Source organism: Chiloscyllium plagiosum, unplaced genomic scaffold (genome assembly GCF_037043375.1).
Source record: "Chiloscyllium plagiosum isolate Xiang-an unplaced genomic scaffold, Cpla_swu_hap1 HiC_scaffold_11, whole genome shotgun sequence".
Lineage (NCBI taxonomy): Eukaryota > Metazoa > Chordata > Chondrichthyes > Orectolobiformes > Hemiscylliidae > Chiloscyllium > Chiloscyllium plagiosum.
This window is the reverse complement of record NW_028270149.1, coordinates 34,541,722-34,561,667: the sequence shown is the minus strand read 5'-3', so window position 1 is coordinate 34,561,667 and position 19,946 is coordinate 34,541,722. Positions and strand designations below refer to the sequence as shown.

The 19,946-nt window shown below is 39.7% G+C and overlaps 1 protein-coding gene across 8 annotated transcripts in view; it reads left to right on the top strand.

Annotated features, from left to right (window-relative positions):
• tenm1 (teneurin transmembrane protein 1) overlaps nt 1-19,946 on the top strand; it is a 2,430,772-nt gene that overhangs the window by 2,345,594 nt on the left and 65,232 nt on the right. For all 8 annotated transcript variants that reach the window (XM_087991975.1, XM_087991977.1, XM_087991976.1 and 5 more), the window contains 2 exons: nt 7,360-7,726; nt 13,579-14,089. In XM_087991975.1, the coding sequence (XP_087848101.1) occupies nt 7,360-7,726; nt 13,579-14,089 (878 nt within the window). The remainder of the gene's footprint in view (nt 1-7,359; nt 7,727-13,578; nt 14,090-19,946) is intronic.

Below are 19,946 nucleotides of genomic sequence, written 5' to 3'. Positions count from 1 at the left end.
TATCTACTGATGGCTGTAGATGATACAAATATCTCTTCTAGGGGTCCTGCAATACTTGATCAGGTCGAGGAGATTTATTCTCCTTTCTGTTTTTTTAAGGCTTCCAGCACTTCCACTTCTGTAATGTGGACTGTTTTCCAGACATCAATATTTAATTCCTCAATTTCCCTAGCCCCCATTTCTTTCTCCACAATAAAAATGAATGTGCAATATTCATTTAGTATCTCTCCCATCTCCTGTGGTTCCACACATAGATGATCTTTAATGGGTCATATTCTGTCCCTAGTTGTTCCTTTGCTCTTAAAGTACTTATAGAATCTTTTCAGATTATCCTTAACATTATCTGCCAAAGCTATCTTGCGTCCCCTTTTTGCCTTACTGAATTCCTTCTTAGAAATTCCCCTACACCCCCTACACTTTTCAAGAGATTCACTTGATTCTATTTATCTATAGTTTATATATGGTTCCTTCTTATTCTTGACCAGAGCCTCAATATCTTTGTTCCCTACTCTTACTGAAATAACTCCATGGAGGCTGGTATCCTGTCACAAAGTCACTTTTTTATTTTTTACACATTTATATACTTGAAGTTTATCTACATGAACTGTAGATTCTTGACACTGATCCAGCTCCCTCAGAGCTAGCTCTCAGAGTGAACAGGATGTCTGACAGTCCTATTTTTATCTATCAACCAGGACTCCCTGATGGAACCAGATTAACAGCACCAATGAAGGAACTCATATTCTGTGAGATCCACCAGGCTACCTTGTTCCAATCTCTGCACTTATCAGCCTTACCCTTTACAGGAACATAATGATCTAAACTCTTGTTATCTCACTTTTGAAAGCCTCCCAATTGCCAACCGTCCCTTTACGTGCAAACAGTCTACGTCATTCAACTCTTGAAAGATCTGTCTCATACCATCAAAATTTACCTTACTCCAATTAAGAACTTTAACTTTTATACAAGTCTTATCTTTTTCCATGACTATTTTAAAACTAATAAAATTATGATCACTGATCCCAAAGTGCTCCCCACTAACACTTCAGCCACTTGCCCTGCCTTACTTCCCAAAAGAAGTTCAAGCTTTGCTCCTTCTCTAGTAGGTACATCTATGTATTGATAAAGAAAATGTTCTTGAACAAATATTACAAATTCTTTCCCATCCAGGACCTTGGCTCAATGGCAGTCCCAGTCTACATTTGGAAAGTTAAAGTCCCCTACTATTACAAGAGAGCTATTCTTAAATATTTCTATGATGCCTCTACATATTTGTTCCAAAGTTTCCTTTAGACTATTGGTGGGCCTACAGTACAATCCCATCAAGGTGATCATACCCTTCTTATTTCGGAGTTCCACCCATAACGCTTCACTGCATGATCCCTCAGAAATATACTCTGAGTAGTAATGTGCTCCTTAATCAAAAATGCCACTTCCCCTACTCTCTTGCCTCCATTTCTACCCTTCCTATAACATCTAAACTCCAGTAAATCCGACCCCTCGCTCAGCCATATTTCTGTAATAGCTATCATGTCCCAGTCCTAAGTTCTCATATGTGCCCTGAGTTCATCTGCCAAGAAAAGGTGCTCTGTGGTAAAGAATTCTGAACAAGATACCCAGAATATACTTCACCACAGGCATGTCATGAAATTGGACAGTGTTCCAATATATGCACTGACCATGGACTAAGTTCCATGTATAGTTTTAACCAAGAAGATGCATAAATATTGAAAAGAACTGTACAACTGATAACCAGAATGAGAGATTGAAAAGTGAGGAGAAAGCTGGTCTCCATAGCCTTGAATGAAGGAAACTCAGAATGTGAAACATTTATGACACAGAAACATAAATGTAAACCATGATAGCGCAAATAAATAGGGTCTATTAGATGTTGCAGTGACTCTAAAGCAAGTCTTTCTGTGGACAGAAAATGATTTCCAACATACTTTTCAGCAGAGGCATTGATTTCCAATAATAGATTTTTTTTCTCTTTGAAATCTGTGTATTTTTTATAAGCTGCAATATCAAACGGTCAATTCGACACTCTGTACTAAGTGGAATAACAGATCCCTAACAACAATGTAAAATTCGGAATATGATTCTTCTCATTGACAAATGTGACATTGGTTTATTCAACACAAAGTGCTATTTTTGGTTTGCACTTAGCTTTCAGTAAGACACTGAAGCACCAATTCCTTCATGCCCCGTATATTGCCGGAGGAGCCAAAAGAGATATCAGGCTGAGGACTTCTCTTGTTGAGGCACTTTTACGATTGTAGCAACATTATATAGACAATTGTTTGTTGCTCCTGACTGGTGGCCAACAGCATTTCAGAAATCTGTTGCTTTCCTTTCATCTCGCATTTCTAACCTTGTAAATTCAGACAAAAATCTCGTATTTTACAATCGGGGTCAAACTTAATAAGCATCCCAAGTCTTGCAGTGTGTAAGTAGTATATTATCAGCCAACCTTTAATTACCTTTACAATAGACTGATTTAATCAGCACTTGATGTTGTCATAGTTGACCACGAGGATAAACAATGTTAAGGGGGATTTGTAATTAAGTAATGCTATATATAACTTCGCTGAAGTTTCAAATAACAGTACTCTTGTGGCCTGGTATGATAATGAGTATTGTGAGGTTCAATGATAGTAAGTATTATTCTTCATTCATGGGATGTGTGCGTCACTGGTCAGGCCAGCATTCACTATCCATTCCTAATTGCCCCAGAGGGCAGTTAAATGTCAACCACATTGTTGTGGTCTTGAGTCACATGTAGCCAGGCCAGGTAAGGATGGCAGCTTCCTTGCTAAAAGGACATTAGTTTGTTTTCCAAATAATGAACACCGATTTCATGGTCACCATTAGACTCTTGACACCAGAATTTTACTGGATTCACATTCTACCATCAGTCACAGCGAGATTCAAACCTGTGTCCCCAAAACTTTCCCAGGGTCTCGGGATTAATGGTCTAGCGATAATACCAATAGATCTTCACAGACATGCATTTTAATGGAGGTAGACAATCTCAAAATCTTAAAGAAATGTTTTGACTTTGAATTACTTTTTGTTTACTATATAGTTCATTTCAGAGCCACTGGGATTCTATGGTATCAGTTATTGTTAATGCATTCTGCATCCTATTGCATTTGTTTTCTCTCTGAAGCCTGAGAAATAATTTACCCCATGCTTCCCAGTACAAAGATGGGTTATAACAATTCCTGGATTTACATCTATTAATTTCATTGCAATATCTGGTGCTATGATGTTGTGGCCATAACAGAGACATGGGTTTCTCGGGGCAGGAATGGTTGCTGGACGTTCCGGGGTTTAGAGCATTTAAAAAGAATAGGGAGGGCAAAAAAGAGGAGAGGGTGTAGCACAACTAATCAGAGAGGGTGTCACAGCTACAGAAACTTCCACTGTCGAGGAAGATCTGTTTACCGAGTCAGTATGGGTGGAAATTAGGAACAGCAAGGGAGCAGTCACCTCGTTAGGGGTTTACTACAGGCCCCCCAATAGCAGCAGGGAGATTGAAGAAAGCATAGGTCGACAAATTTTGGAAAAGTGGACGTAGTAGGGTTGTTGTAATGAGTGACTTTAACTTTCCCAATATTGATTGGAAACACATTTGAGCAGAATATTTGAATGGAGCTTTTTTTGTAAGGTTTCCTAACTCAGAATGTTGACAGGCCAACGAGGGGAGAGGCCATTCTTGACTTGGTGCTCGGAAACGAGCCAGGGCAGGTATCAGATCTTGTGGTGCGAGAGCATTTTGGTGATAGTGACCACGACTGCCTCACATTCCACATTACTATGGAGAAGGAGAGGATGAGGCAAAATAGGAGGATATTTAATTGGGGAAGAGGAAACTATGATGCGATTAGACATGAGTTAGGAAGCATGGACTGGGAGCAATTGTTCCATGGTAAAGGCACTATAGACATGTGGAGACTGTTTAAGGAACAGTTGTTGTGAGTGATGAATAAATATGTCCCTCTGCGACAGGCAAGAAGGGGAAAAATAAAGGAACCTTGGATGACGAGAGCGGTGGAGCTTCTCATTTAAAGGAAGAAGATAGCTTACATAAGGTGGAAGAAGCTAGGGTCAAGCTCAGCTCTAGAGGATTACAGGTAGGCGAGGAAGGAGCTCAAAAATGGTCTGAGGAGAGCCAGGAGGGGGCACGAGAAAGGCTTGGCAGAACGGATTAGGGAGAACACAAAGACATTTTACACTTATGTGAGGAATAAGAGAATGGTCAAAGAAAGAGTAGGGCCGATCAGGGGTAGCATAGGGAACTTGTGTGTGGAGTCTGAGGTGGTAGGGGAAGCCCTAAATGAGGTTTTTGCTTCTGTCTTTACGAAACAAACGAACTTTGTAGTGAATGAAACCTTTGAAGAGCAGGTGTGCGTGCTGGATAGAGATAGAGGAAGCTGATGTGCTGAAAATTTTGTCAAACATTAAGATGGACAAGTCGCCAGGCCCGGACCAGATTTGTCCTCGGCTGCTTCGGGAAACAAGAAATGCAATTGCTTCGCCACTTGCGAAGATCTTTGCATCCTCGCTCTCCACTGGAGTCGTACCTGAGGACTGGAGAGAGGCAAATGTAATTCCTCTCTTCAAGAAACGAAATAGAGAAATCCCCAACAATTACAGACCAGTAAGTCTCACGTCTGTCGTCTGCAAGGTGTTAGAAAGGATTCTGAGGGATAGGATTTATGACCATCTGGAAGAGCATGGCTTGATTAAATACAGTCAACACGGCTTTGTGAGGGGCAGGTCATGCCTCACAAACCTTATCGAGTTCTTTGAGGATGTGACTAGAAAAGTTGATGCGGGTCAAGCTGTGAATGTGGTGTATATGGATTTCAGGAAGGTATTTGATAAGGTTCCCCATGGTAGGCTCATTCAGAAGGTCAGGAGGAATGGGATACAGGAGAACTTAGCTGTCTGGATACAGAATTGGCTGGCCAACAGAAGACAGCATGTGATAGTAGAAGGAAAATATTCTGCCTGGAAGTCAGTGGTGAGTGATGTTCCACAGGGCTCTGTCCTTGGGCCTTTACTGTTTGTAATTTTTATTAATGACCTGGATGAGGGGATCGAAGGATGGGTCAGCAAGTTTGCAGACGACACAAAGGTTGGAGGTGTCGTTGACAGTATAGAGTGCTGTTGTAGGCTGCAGCGGGACATTGACAGGATGCAGAGATGGGCTGAGAGGTGGCAGATGGAGTTCAACCTGGATAAATGCGAGGTGATGCATTTTGGAACGTCGAATTTGAAAGCTGAGTACAGGATTAAGGATAGGATTCTTGGCAGTGTGGATAAACAGAGGGATCTTGGTATGCAGGTACATAGATCCCTTAAAATGGCCACCCAAGTGGACAGGGTTGTTAAGAAAGCATATGGTGTTTTGGCTTTCATTAACAGGGGGATTAAATTTAAGAGTCGTGAGATCTTGTTGCAAATCTATAAAACTTTGGTTAGACCGCACTTGGAATACTGCGTCCAGTTCTGGTCGCCCTATTATAGGAAAGATGTGGATGCTTTGGAGAGGGTTCAGAGGAGGTTTACCAGGATGCTGCCTGGACTGGAGGGCTTATCTTATGAAAAGAGGTTGACTGAGCTCAGACTTTTTCCATTAGAGAAAAGGAGGAGGAGAGGGGACCGAATTGAGGTATACAAGATAATGAGAGGCATAGATAGTCTCTGGCTATTGACTCTATTTCCCAGGGCAGAAATGGCTAACATGAGGGGTCATAGATTTAAGCTGGTTGGAGGAAAGTATAGAGGAGATGTCAGAGGCGGGATCTTTACACAGAGAGTTGTGAGAGCATGGAATTCGTTGCCAGCAGCAGTTGTGGAAGCAAGGTCATTGGGGACATTTAAAAGACTGCTGGACATGCATATGGTCACAGAAATTTGAGGGTGCATACATGAGGATCAATGGTCGTGGGCTGAAGGGCCTGTTCTGTGCTGTACTGTTCTATGTTCTATGTTCTATCTAACTGTGGTGTTCTTTTGACTTGACTTGCATATTACTTTTCAAATAGCAACAACTTTGACTCTGGAATGATGAGCTTGCAATATACAATTCCCCTTTTCTTTTTGAATTACTTTAAGAACCCTGTCATTATTCATTTTCAATCTGTTTCAATTGTAGTGTAACTCAATTGCCTCCAGTCATTTGCTTCCTTCACTGCTCAGAACAACCCATTTCTGCATCTATTCAATGCTTAACCGTAAATAACACTTAGACATTCTGAGCTGGATTTTCTGCCTATTGACTGTTAATTTAAAATGACCTCTTAACACCGGCACAACTTTACAGTTACATAAAAATGTTTCCATCTGGTTAACTGTCATTTTTGTAATTTTTATCCTTAGTTTAATACCTTTCTTATTTCAATCATTATTAGATGACCCAAGTGAGCATTAACTTGTCTTATTTCCATATGTTTCATTTATAGCTAAATTTAGGAGAGGAACTGTCAATGTATTTGTTGCTGTTAAAATTTTACAATTTTGGGTGCATTCACATCAAATTCATAACGGACTCCCTTTTCAAATCACCAACAAGGTGAAAAGAAGTAAAAGAGATGAAGTAAATTTTTTTAACTCATAGTTAGTTGACAGTTAAGACCAGGTTATAAACAATAGATGATGGCTGAAGGAATGAAATATTGACATAACAATTTTTTTTCCCCATTGAAAAGATATTGGCATTAAAATCCTAATTCAAATAATTTACAACATGAACTGATGTTTGGTAATAGTGCATATCCAGCTGTACCACAGCCACATAAAGGGAATCAGATTTGGGTAAACAATCATTTTGTTTCCTACAGAAGCTCAGACTTATAATGATCAGTTATATATGCTCAGATGACTAACGTGATCTGAACTACTTAGAATCTCTCACTTTGCTTAAAAATGCATTTTTTAGCTTCTTTAACTTCAGTTGTTTCTCAAAATTGAATGCTTGTTGCTTTTAAATTACAAATCATTTTCTCTCTCACTTCAAAATGAACTTTCCTACTCCCTCTCAAAGGGTATTTAGTACTAAGAGTGTTAGAGTTAGTTAAATAAGCTAAAAAAGATTCAGATCCATATAATATTGACATTTCCAAAAGTTTTGGATCTGATGCACAAGTACCAGGTGATTGTAACAGTCAGAATTTGTCAAAAGTATTGAAAAAATCTGTCTGTAGATAATCGAAAGATTTATGAACAAAAATTGAAAGAAAATCCACAGTTGCCCTTTGCACAAATAGCTTTTCAAAAAATGGACAGCAAAATTTGTTGTCCTGAAACAGTTCATTGATCATTTCAAGTCCAAATTATTTCTCTTCACAGGTGCGTCTTGAATGGCCGACTGACCTTGCTGTTAACCCCATTGATAATTCGCTCTACGTGCTCGACAACAACATCGTACTGCAGGTCTCAGAAACCAGTCGTGTGCGGATTGTCGCAGGCCGGCCTATCCATTGCCAGGTACCAGGCATCAACCATTTTCCAATGAGCAAAGTGGCTATTCACTCTACTCTGGAGTCAGCCAGAGCTATTGCTGTTTCTCACAGTGGAGTGCTGTACATAGCAGAGACAGATGAGAGAAAGATCAACCGCATACAACAGGTCACGACCAATGGTGAGATCTTCATATTTGCCGGCACATCAACAGAATGTGATTGCAAGATTGATCCCAACTGCAACTGTTTCTCAGGTAATGCTGTAATCAGTCAAGATTTGTTAAGAAACTATTTAGTAATCCAGTGATTTGTGGTTACATTGCATTTACACACCATTCTTCTCAACATGCCCATGCTAAAGTTTATGCTTAATAAGCCATATGATGTTTAGCTATACTTCTATGAAATTAATTGAATGGCTGAAAAGTATTTGTTTGTTGAATGAGGTCCATTCCTATCAATGGAAATTCTAGTTATGAATAATCCAATAATTTGGGAAATTAAAAACTAAATGGCAAATGTTTATTATCCAAACAATAAAAACAAGAAATGCTTTTCTTTTCATCAATTCACACACTAATTGTAAATATTCTTTCAATCTGGTTATAAAATTCTCACTTTTTCTCTGTGAAACTATTTCCCATCAGACTTTCCTAACTGCAACCTCTTCCCCATTCTCCTTTCCTTCCCACTTTGAGCTTCAAAAAAGATGAATCATGGTTAGTTCAAACATTCATAATGATCACACCAGAATCTATGATAGTTTGTTACTTTACTGTCAACAGCAGTGTAACATGTTATTGCATATTTTTATGGAGATAGATTTATAATTAAATTGCCCAGTTTAAAAAAACAGTTGTGTAGTTTGGATCTTTTTAATCCATAATGTTCTTTCTCAGTATCCATTTATTTTGATCAGATTTTTTCTGGTTATTTGGACAGAAGACACAGGAGGCAGTACAGAATTATCCCACTATATTTTTAAAGCTGGATCAATTGAACATTGTAGTAGAGAAGAATTAATGTTGATTAAGTTTGTCAAGTTTTGGAAACGCCAAAACTATTGTGGACAAAGATCATGATCTTAGTTCTGAGAATTGCTTTTCTTCCAATAAGTATTTATATAATCATAAATATTTCCACATCATAATAATCAAAATTAAGAATAAAAATAATCCCCTTTTGGAGTTAAGCTTACAATATATAAGGTTGAATGCAATATCGAATTTCATTTGTTGATTTCTTAATGTTTTAATGATGTCACTGCAATAATTTATTTTACACTGAATCCATCTTACAGATTCTCTAATTTTATTTGTTTCACAGGCATAAGAATATATTTCCCTTTAAATGTTAAAACTAGCCCATTGATGCAGCCCAGTATTTCTAGTGATTCAACAGTTGCCAATCCTGAGAACCTAGGTGGAATTGATAAGGTCAAGGTTTGTTTTATATTGTTGTGTCTAATGTGGCACAGATTAAAAGTGGAACTAAGGCTAATGACCTGTAAGCATTCATCTCATCATTTCTATTTCTACGACTCTCCAATCCTAGTTCGGTTCATTGGAAAAATTTGTATCAAGTAGTACCTCTGTTAGTAACTCTGGACCCTAAAGAAAATTTTGCTCTTCGGTTATGTCAGAATTGCAAACATTATTTTGCACTTAACCAGAACGTATAAGCTACAGGAAATGATTTCTCCAACTATTTTGCCATATTTGGATATCTAGTACACATCTACGTGGCCATGGAATGTGACCGAGATCACCAACTGTTCCCTGGAAGCGTTCCATGATTAGTCCTCACTAAGATGTTTCATCAGCACAGATTTGAAAACTGTCATTGAAATTGTTCCAATTACTTAATTTTTAATTTAGACAATTGTTAGAGAATATATTTGTAGTGTCCTCTTTATTCTTGGAAAGAGGAGCTTGAAATTCATCCAACTACCCCAAATCCTTTGTAAATGGCTTCTGCATGTTAGGAGATTTACTTGAAATAAGGGAGGTAGCACGTAGTAGATCATTACCACTTCTCACAGTGATGTGCATCATGGTTTAAGAACTTACAGATGAGATTCAGGGGAATCAGTTATTATATCTGTTATAGAAATGATGACTTTGCACATAATCAGATTATAAAAGAGTATTAGAGTGAAGATATTACATTGTAAGGAATTTGCCGAACTATTTAGATTTTTGTTACATATTAGAAGAAAAAGGCATCCACTTGTTGTTTCTCATTATTTTTTGAATGTATCTTTTGTATTACTCCATTTTCACTCTTCCTTATCCCTGACCACATGGTCATCTCACCCCACGCCTAATTTTACAAGAGTGAGAATTAACCAGCGCACCCCACAATTAGTTCTTTATGGAAATTGATCCCATCTTGTTCCCATGCATACATATATGACTAGAAGGCTCTAAATTCAATACGTAGCATGTGCTGTGTAAACTACTGTCAACTGGCATGACAGTAGTGGGTGATACATACATAGGTTTGCTGCTCCTGATTTCTGTCCAGTGATCCGTACAGTATAATGTTTGTGCGTGAACAACAGGTAAAAACAAGATCAGGTTCATCTGTCATGCCATCCTCATTTAAGCAGCTGTCAGCATATGCCTTTGGGGTTGACATATAAAGAATGGCTAGTTAGTCAGAAGTGCTGGAGGACTGGTTGTGTATACAGAATGAAACGCATGCAAGAATCAGAAGAAGAGGGAATAAAATTGAAACAGCGTTGTGATTGTATTTCCATGATGCAGAGCTGTGGTCTATTTTAAATGACTGGCAAGAAACTGTCAAAGAGTGAAACAGATTTCTTTGTACTGTGGGTGATATAATACAGTAAGTTTGATAAAATATTGCCTGTGGGTTTAAGCTACTTATAGACGTTGCTGAGTTGTATCTCCTCCTTAGAAAAATAATTATGCCTCAAATTTCAAATTAAAAGCTGTAATACTTCGTACAGCAGATCTGTTAGCGTAGTTATGCATCATTTATAAGCAAGGAGATGAATTTTTCCATTGGCTGTAGCCTGTGTTGATATTGCAGCCAAATATAAATGGTGGTTTGTTCACCACATTTCACTACACTGTATACAATCTCTCCTTTATCCCTCCTGAAGGTTGTCACTTGCATGCAAGTCTTTGCTCCAAATGGTTCACAGACAGACTCTGATAGGCTATTGAAATAACTATTCTGTACCAGTAAGCACAGCAAGATGTGGTCAAACGGCCTTGTGAGGCCAGAAAAAAGCATTCGTAACAGTGGGCTCTGTGATTATGACCATGAGGATTATCAAATCAAAACAATTTCTTGCTATCATCCTCACTCCAAAGAAGGCTATATTTCTCAATGAAATATTTCTATATCATAAGGTATACTCTCATAATTTTTCAGTAAACTGCTGCAGAACTAGTTGAAGTACTAACAAAGTACTTGATCCAACAGAATTGGCTTCAGCCCGTGTGGAATGAAGGAAATAGCAGCCTAGGGTTCTGATGCCTGCACTGAAACGCTCTTAGCCAAATTTAATGTCGAGTTTGATTGTGATTCCCATTAAAATGTCAAATAACCTGCTGATGTTTGCTGTTCAGCTTTTCACCAAAAGAATGAACATTTTGTGCTCTGCTACCATTCGCCATTCTGACCCCCAGCAAGTCTCCACACTTTGAGAAAATTGCAAGTGGCTAAATTCTAAAAGCCATAAATAGTAAAGGAAGCATGAAAGTAGGGACCAGAAGAGTTAGTTTCAAGTCCTGCTCTAGAATTTGATAGTCAAATTCTTAACACATTCCAAATTTAGCCAAACTGCTTGAGTATCAACCCATAAATACTTCAATCAGATGCTGATATTCGGTAGCAGAAATGAGAGAGATTCCTGGTCAGCCATGGTATGGCAAGAAAGGCCTCGACAATCACTGTTCATTGTTGTGGATGATAATATACATGCACATGTGGTCACAGCAACACAATGAGAGAAACAAAGCTCAGTCACTTCAATAATTTCAGTCCGAGACAAGATCTGAATCAGTAGTGTCATTTATTTTACTCTTGCAAGAGGGTGTGGTGTCCACTGTCCACAAGGCAGGGACACACACACACTGAATTCAACTAGTACACAACATTTATGTAATTTGGTTCCTATTCTCTCCTCCCATTGCTCCTCCCCTGTTTACATCTCCCACCTCTCTCAGACCGGTGCCCATTACTCTTGTTCATCTCTTGCCTTATCCGGCCTTGTCTGTGACAAAATGCTTATTTCTGGCCTCACAAGGCTGTTTGACCACATCCTGCTGTGGTCCATTGTTAGGTATATCCTCCCTTACTTGTTATGACCTTATGACCTCATGACTTCTTGATTGTGGTTTGTTCTTGTTTTTGCAGAAGCGGGAAACAGATGCTTATAACTACTGTTTGTATAGGCATACCTAGCTTAACCCCCTCCCCTCACAGCACCTTTTCTATTTGTCTGTAACATCTATCATTCTTTGCAGGCACATTTCAGCTAATACAAAAACAATTATGTATTTCCTTCACATAGTTTCCATTGTTGTTGACTCAGCTCTTGGCTGAAACAATTATACACTCGTGCGAGTGCATTTACCTTGCATAAGTAAGTATGATTGCAGAAGTAACATTACTTTACCTATATCCCACAACAGGATAAAGTTGACTGGGTGGGTGCCTGGATCAGACTGGTGCCAACAGCATGGGGTTTGATCCTCTTTTAGTTGTTGCAGATACAGGACCTGCTCTACTTTTCTACCTTTAGTAACAGTCAACTGCCTTCCGGAGAAGGTAAAAACAATGACTGCAGATGCTGGAAATCAGATTCTGGATTAGTGGTGCTGGAAAAGCACAGCAGTTCAGGCAGCATCAGAGGAGCAGTAAAATTGACATTTCGGGCAAAAGCCCTTCATCAGGAATATAGGCAGAGTGCCTGAAGGGTGGAGAGATAAATGACAGGAGGGGGTGGGGGAAGGGAGAAAGTAGCATAGAGTACAATGGGTGGATGGGGGTGGGATGAAGGTGATAGGTCAGAGAGGAAGGTGGAGTGGATAGGTGGAAAAGAAGATAGGCAGGTATGACTCGTCATGGGGACAGTGCTGAGCTGGAAGTTTGGAACTAGGGTGAGGTGGGGGAAGGGGAAATGAGGAAACTGTTGAAGTCCACATTGATGCCCTGGGGTTGAAGTGTACCGAGGTGGAAGATGAGGAGTTCTTCGTCCAGGCATCAGGTGGTGAGGGAGCGGCGGTGAAGGAGGCCCAGGACTTCCATGTCCTCAGCAGAGTGGGAGGGGGAGTTGAAATGTTGGGCCACAGGGCGGTGTGGTTGATTGGTGCGGGTGTCAATGTGGACTTCAACAGTTTCCTCATTTCCCCTTCCCCCACCTCACCCCAGTTCCAAACTTCCAGCTCAGCACTGTCCCCATGACTTGTCCTACCTGCCTATTTTCTTTTCCACCTATCCACTCCACCCTCCTCTCTGACCTAACACCTTCATCCCACCCACATCCACCCATTGTGCTCTTTGCTACCTTCCCCCACCCTCCTTCCTGACCTATCACCTTCATCCCCACCCCCACTCACCCATTGTACTTTATGCTACTTTCTCCCCACCCCCACCCTCCTCTCATTTATCTCTCCACCCTTCAGGCTCTCTGCCTTTATTCCTGACGAAGGGCTTTTGCCCAAAACTTTGATTTTACTGCTCCTCGGATGCTGCCTGAACTGCTGTGCATTTCCAGCATCACTAATCCAGAATATGCCTTCCTGAGAAGAAGAATAGAAAAGCTGATACTTATTAATCATAATCTAAACAGATTCTTAAAGTAATAGCTATAGAATAAACTGGTCCTCTACAGCTGGGGGTGGGATGAAGGTGATAAGTCAGAGAGGAAGGTGGAGTGAAGCACAGGGTGTTTGCTGGGGATGGGGAAAAGAACAGAGAGGACTGTAGCTTTGAATGATTTAGAGGCTTTCCTATGAACTCTACTTTTCTCCAAAATATATCATCAGGTTTGCATGGATGCTAAGATTTATTCCAATGGTCCCTAGTTCTAGATTATTAATATCATCATATCTCCTTTATTCCCTAGGTGATGGCAGCTATGCCAAGGATGCAAAGTTGAAAACACCAACCTCCTTGGCTGTTTCTCCAGATGGCACATTATATATCGCGGACCTTGCCAATATCCGCATCCGAGCTGTGAGCAGGAATAAACCGCGCTACAATCACTTGAATGTATATGAAGTGGCTTCACCAGCAGATCAAGAGCTGTATCTCTTTAATGTTAATGGGACCCACTTGAATACCTTGAATCTAATAACAGGGGACTATGTTTACAACTTCAGCTATACCAGTGAGGGTGATCTTAGCTCCATCACTGGCAACAATGGCGATTCACTACATATTCGGAGAGATGGTAATGGTGTACCTCTCTGGCTCGTGGTGCCTGGTGGTCAGGTATATTGGCTCACTATCAGCAACAATGGGGCCTTGAAAAGAGTATCTGCCAAGGGCCTTGACTTAGCAATGATGACATACCATGGCAACACCGGTCTGCTAGCAACAAAGAACAATGAAAATGGCTGGACAACAGTTTACGAGTAAGATATTGTTAGTGTTGCTAATATTTTTGATTTCTGTTTATAAAGGTTACTTGCTGCAATAAATAGTCACATATTTTTGTACTGCAAGTATTGCAATATAAACGTTCACAATTAACATTGGGAATTAATTTTAATCCACACTACCTGTGTATAACAGGATGAGTGAAGGGTTGGGAGGGCCTATAAATTGAAGCATATTGCCTTTTGAATCCATTTTCACTGAAGTCCAGTTGGCCATCATTTTAACTGCTGATTGCAGTTTGGCGGCTTGATGCCTGTCAGGTACCCCATGACAATGGGTCCAAATCAGACAACAGGACCTCTAATGCACTTTAACCCAAGAAAGCCACTCCCAGGTGAATAGACAATGCAAGCAGTACCTATGAATACTGGGAAACTAAAATAAAAATAGAAAATACTGTAAAACACAGCAGGTCTGATAACATTTGTGGAGAGAGAAAAACAGAATTAACAGTTCAGGTCATGACTATTTGTCAAACTTGAAAAGTAATTCTGTTTTTTTCCAGAGGTGTTGCATAACCTGCTGAGTACTGCCAGAATTTTCTATATTTACACCAGGTTAGTGGCTGTCTAAAATAACGAAAAGCCCCCTTGCCCCAGTTTAAGTGAAAAAGAGTTCCTTTTCTGGACCTCCATTCATGCCAAAGATAGTTCTGCACCTTCCCCGTGCTGTTATTGATCTCTCATGGCTTTATTTGAGCTTGCCAGTCTCTGTTCATCTAAATTATTTAGTATTGTTTTTTCTGGATTTTTCCCCAATAATGTTTTGGGCCTTAATTAAGAGTTAAAAGCCATCCAGCAACACCTGCCGTAAGTCAGTCTTTTTTAGATTACTTACAGTGTGGAAACAGGTCCTTCGGCCCAACAAGTCCACACCGACCCGCCGAAGCGCAACCCACCCATACATTTACCCCTTCACCTAACACTATGGGCAATTTAGCATAGCCAATTCACCTGGCCTGCACATCTTTGGATTGTGAGAGGAAACTGGAGCACCCAGAGGAAACCCACGCAGACATGGGGAGAACGTGCAAACTCCACACAGTCAGTCGCCTGAGACGGGAATTGAACCCGGGTCTCTGGTGCTGTGAGGCAGCAGTGCTAACCACTGTGCCACCGTGCCGCCCTCTACACATATTAGTATTTTAATTTTTTGCATAACAAGATACTGACATTATCAAAGTAGAGGAAACTGGGTGTCAGGACCAGACAAAATAGGGCAAGTACCATATATAATTGAGTAATGGACAAATTTTTTGACTACTTTTGAAGGTTAAATTTATGGGGTCGAATATTACATGGATGCTAAATTTGAGGGCCTGGAATTCATTCCCGTCAAAATTCATACCACATCATTAGCAGAAGTCCAATTGATCTCTAAGTGAATAAAGAAGAAAAACAATGACTTATAGTAATTCTGAAAACCCGAAACGGAACACAATGGCCAGCAGACTGGAAGACCAGGAGCAGAGCAGAACAACCGGCAGACTGGAAACTGGAGCAGGACGTGACGGCCAGCACACTGACTCATAACATTGATCTGTTATCTGTGAAGAACTAGGGTTGATTTTTACATGAGATATATGCAAAATTCCAAGTTATTTAGTCAAAAATAGGGGGTTGACTTTTACATGAGATTAACTATTACTCAAGTATATATGGTAACTAAATTTCACCTTAACCAATCTTATTGAAGGATTATGAAATTAATAGTGCAAAGATTGAGTTGATAGCTTAATTTGGGAGCATCAATTGAATATTAAATCAGGTAGAGAAAAAGAAATACAGGGAGGGGGAGGAAGATCCAATGAAGAGAGTAAACAAATAGGAAGGAAAACAAAACCAAAAACAGAAAATGCTGGAAAAATTCAGCAAGTCTGGCAGCATCGGTGGAGTGAAAGCAGAGTTAACACTTTGTGTCCAGAGACCCTTCTTTAGAACAAAATAGAAATAGGAAAAAATAGTAGAACAGAAGTAGGAAGGAAACTAAATTTAACCACAAGTTTAAAGAAATAAACACTAATGTGAATGCTGGAATTTGAACCTTGAGCTTTGCAATTTCAAAATCCCCAATAATATTTAGATCATGAAGGAATAAAATTCCACACTTGGAATAGTTCATGTTCGGTACGAGAGGGGTTACTTAATAATAATTAAGAGTTATGACATTGTTAGAAAGAACACTTCAATAAGAATTGACAAAGCTGTATTTCCTGAAGTAGGTTTAATTCCAGCAACTTGTACTGTTCAACACATTTTGGATTGTGAGGCTAACAGCAGGATGATATGTTTGAAACACTTTTCATGGAGTAGCATATGTAGAACAGCAAGTTTTAAATTGCACTATGAAGCTTCTGAATCACTTGTGAATAAATAGCAGTGAGCACCATTAAACTCATCATTACTGTGACAGCAGATTCTGGCTGATTACCTCAAATATATCTTATGAAAATTCCATCTCCCATCTGTTTATCATTCAAAAAATCCTATATGCTTCTTCATAGCTTTACTTGAAGACATCTTCACTTTTGAGGAAGCCCCCCAGTCTTCACATCTTAAACATATTTTGAGAGATTATTACCAATGCCCAAATCTATATCATCCGTACCTGCAGAGAGCAAAAATGGACCAAGCACTGAACCCTGAAATGTAGAACTTCCAATGCTTCTTTAGTCAGAGTGAAACCTTTACACTGATGCATCATTTCAGCACCAAAATGCAACGTCAGTGCGTGTTAGTTGCTTGTATTTGACCGAAAAAGACTCAGTGTGGTGAAGGTCCTTTTTCTGCGTTGTAGGCCTCCATATTTCTCTTGCTTTATCTCCTGTTTTTTTAGGTTAGATTCTTTAAAGTATGGAAGACCCAATAAGACCACACCAACCCTCCGAAGAGTAACCCACTTCCCTATTTTACCCCTGACTAATGCACCTAACACTGTGGGCACTTTTGCATGGCCAAGTCACGTGACCTGCACATCTTTGTTCTATAGAACAAAGCCAGAGCACCCGGAAAAATCCCACACAGACACAGGGAGAATGTGCAAACTCCACACAGGCAGTCACCCAAGATGGGAATCAAATCTGGGTTCCTGGCGCTGTGAGGCAGCAGTGCTAACCACTGAGCCTCTGTGCTGCCCCCATCTGACTGATCCTTTCACTCCACTTGTTTTGAGAGACACCTCAACAAATGCTTCATGAAATTCATATCCATTTCTACTTCACTCTCTTTTATCTAGCCTCATCAAAATAAATCTCTATTTACATCACAAAACCTGCATTAACAAATCAATGCCAATTATACTTGATATTTTTCATGTTTTTACTTCAATACAAGTTTCACTGTATAGTATACACTCAATAATTCAGTTATATTGGTGCTGATAACAATTGTATTCTTGATGTAAACAAACAGCAAATTTAGTTTGAGCCATGAAGATTATTTGAATGAAAAAAAGTAAGCTTCATTTCTTTGCAATTTGACTTACTGCTTGTTGACTAATCTTTTTTCCAGTTAGGAAAATGTGCCACCCACCTTTTCATTTCCTTTCAAAATTACTCTGTTCACAATTTGTTATGGCTACTATTTGTGCGCTTGTGCTTGGCATTCCTAATTATCTGATATATAGATATTCAAGCATGGGTCTGCTGATTTTCAGAGTCCCTGTCATTCATGCTTAAGGTCTGTCAATCATCTGCTAGTACTTGACATTATCAATCTCTCAGCGCTGGCTTCTTTCCCATCCCTCTAAGTAAAATGAAGCCTTATCCTTCTCACCAATTCAGATTTTCTCCTTTCACTAGCCTCCAAGACTAGAAATGCAACATAAGTGTTCAAAGTAATATACAAATGCCACTCAAGCATAATATTATGAACAGATAATCTGTTTGTTCTATACAAATGGATAATTCAATTCATGACATTTAGAAATGCTCATTAAGTGCAAGGACTTTGATACAGCTAGATGAACATGTTACTGTTTGAGGTAATTCTGGGTCTATTTCATGTGTGCCATAGGGTAATTGAGGATCAGAGATCCTTAGGAAAAAAAATTAATGAAATCAAACTAAAAATAACTCTCAGAAAGAAAGTGACGCCAATCTAATGGCACAGATTCAGATGGATTTGCGTGTAATTAAACAGTAGTCATCCAAACAAACATATTCTTCTGGTTGTATCATAGCTCCTGATATGCAGTTGCATTTGCAAAACAATCTCATGTGAAAATGTTCAGAAAATGAGAATATAGCACACAATAAAAAGTCTCACTGGCAGGATGTGTTAATAGGAAATGCATTTTCCCTTCTGAACTCATGATTTCCATAAATCATATAATGTGGATACATTCTAAATGTCTAGCTATGATTTACAAAAAAATGCAGTTTATTTTCAGAGATCTAACATGCTGCAATTTTTTTCAAGAATTGATTTTCAATTAACAGAAACAGAACAATGTTATGACAAGTGGAATGAAGTGTCAAACAGAATATTAACTGTGAGGGAGTTAATATGTAGTTCAAAAGATGCTGAACAAGACGTGGAGCTGAATGTCCCCATTTTAAGTGGAAGGGTATTTTAGAATGTGATTCATGGTGTCCAGGCTGCCATGTCTCAGATTGACTTTGCTCATGCAAACATTGGTCTTCGGCTTATTAATCATGCAGCCTTAGACTCTGGGCATCTCCTTTGGGGAATCGTACAGCAGGAAAAATGGAGGTTTTCACCACTATTATTATGTGATGTTCACACCACTGGCACCATCATTAAATCCCAGCTCCATGACATTCCAGCTGTTGCAAGCTAGGAACTGCCACCCATATGCCTTCCTACATTGTGATCCCAAAAGAAGTGATCAAAATGGCAATTTAGTTCCTCACTTCGCTGATAGGGATTGGGGGTGATGGATGGATGGGGTGTGAGAGGGGAGGACAGTGCTATCTCCTGCTGACCAGTAAAAGATCTCAAGTCATCAGACCCAGCTAACTTGGTCTGAGAAAGTGGACAGGTGACTGCAGGTTTTTGGGTGAAACACCATCCTAGCAAGTGCAGGAAGAAAGTTACTGATCTCTTACCCTCAACAAGGATATGTTCCATCAGCTAGGAGAAAGTGAGGACTGAAGATGCTGGAGATCAGAGCTGAAAAATGTGTTGCTGGAAAAGCTTCCTGAAGAAGGGCTTATGCCCGAAACGTCGATTCTCCTGCTCCTTGGATGCTGCCTGACCTGCTGCGCTTTTCCAGCAACACATTTTTCAGCTGCCTGCCTCCCCTCTGGGCTAAAATACAATGCAAGTCACAATGGCTGTCAGAGTCTAAAAAAGCATGAACAGAGTAAAGATTGGTTAATGAAGCTAAGATGGAATATTGTGTTCAGTTCTGGTCGCCTCATTATAGGAAGGATGCAAAAGCTTTAGAGAGAGTGCAGACAAGATTTACCACGATGATGCCTAGACTGGAAGGCATGTCTTATGAAGAAAGGTTGAGAGAGCTACAGCTTTTCTCATTGGAGTGACGAAGAATGATATGATAGAGATCTACAAGATGGTGAGAGGCAAAAATACAGTGGATAGCCAGAGACTTTTTCCCAGGGCAGAAATGGCTATCATGAGGGGGCATAATTTTAAGGTGAATGGAGGAGGTTTTAGGGCAGATGTAAGTGGTAGGTTCTTTACACAGAAAGTGGTGGGTGCAAGGAATGCATTGCCAGCAGTGGTCGCAGAGTCAGATACATTCGGGACATTTAAGTAACTTGAATAGGCACTTGGAAGATCGTAAAATGTTGGGTATGTAGGTTAGTTTGATCTTAGAGTAGGATAAAAGGTCGCACAACATCTTTGG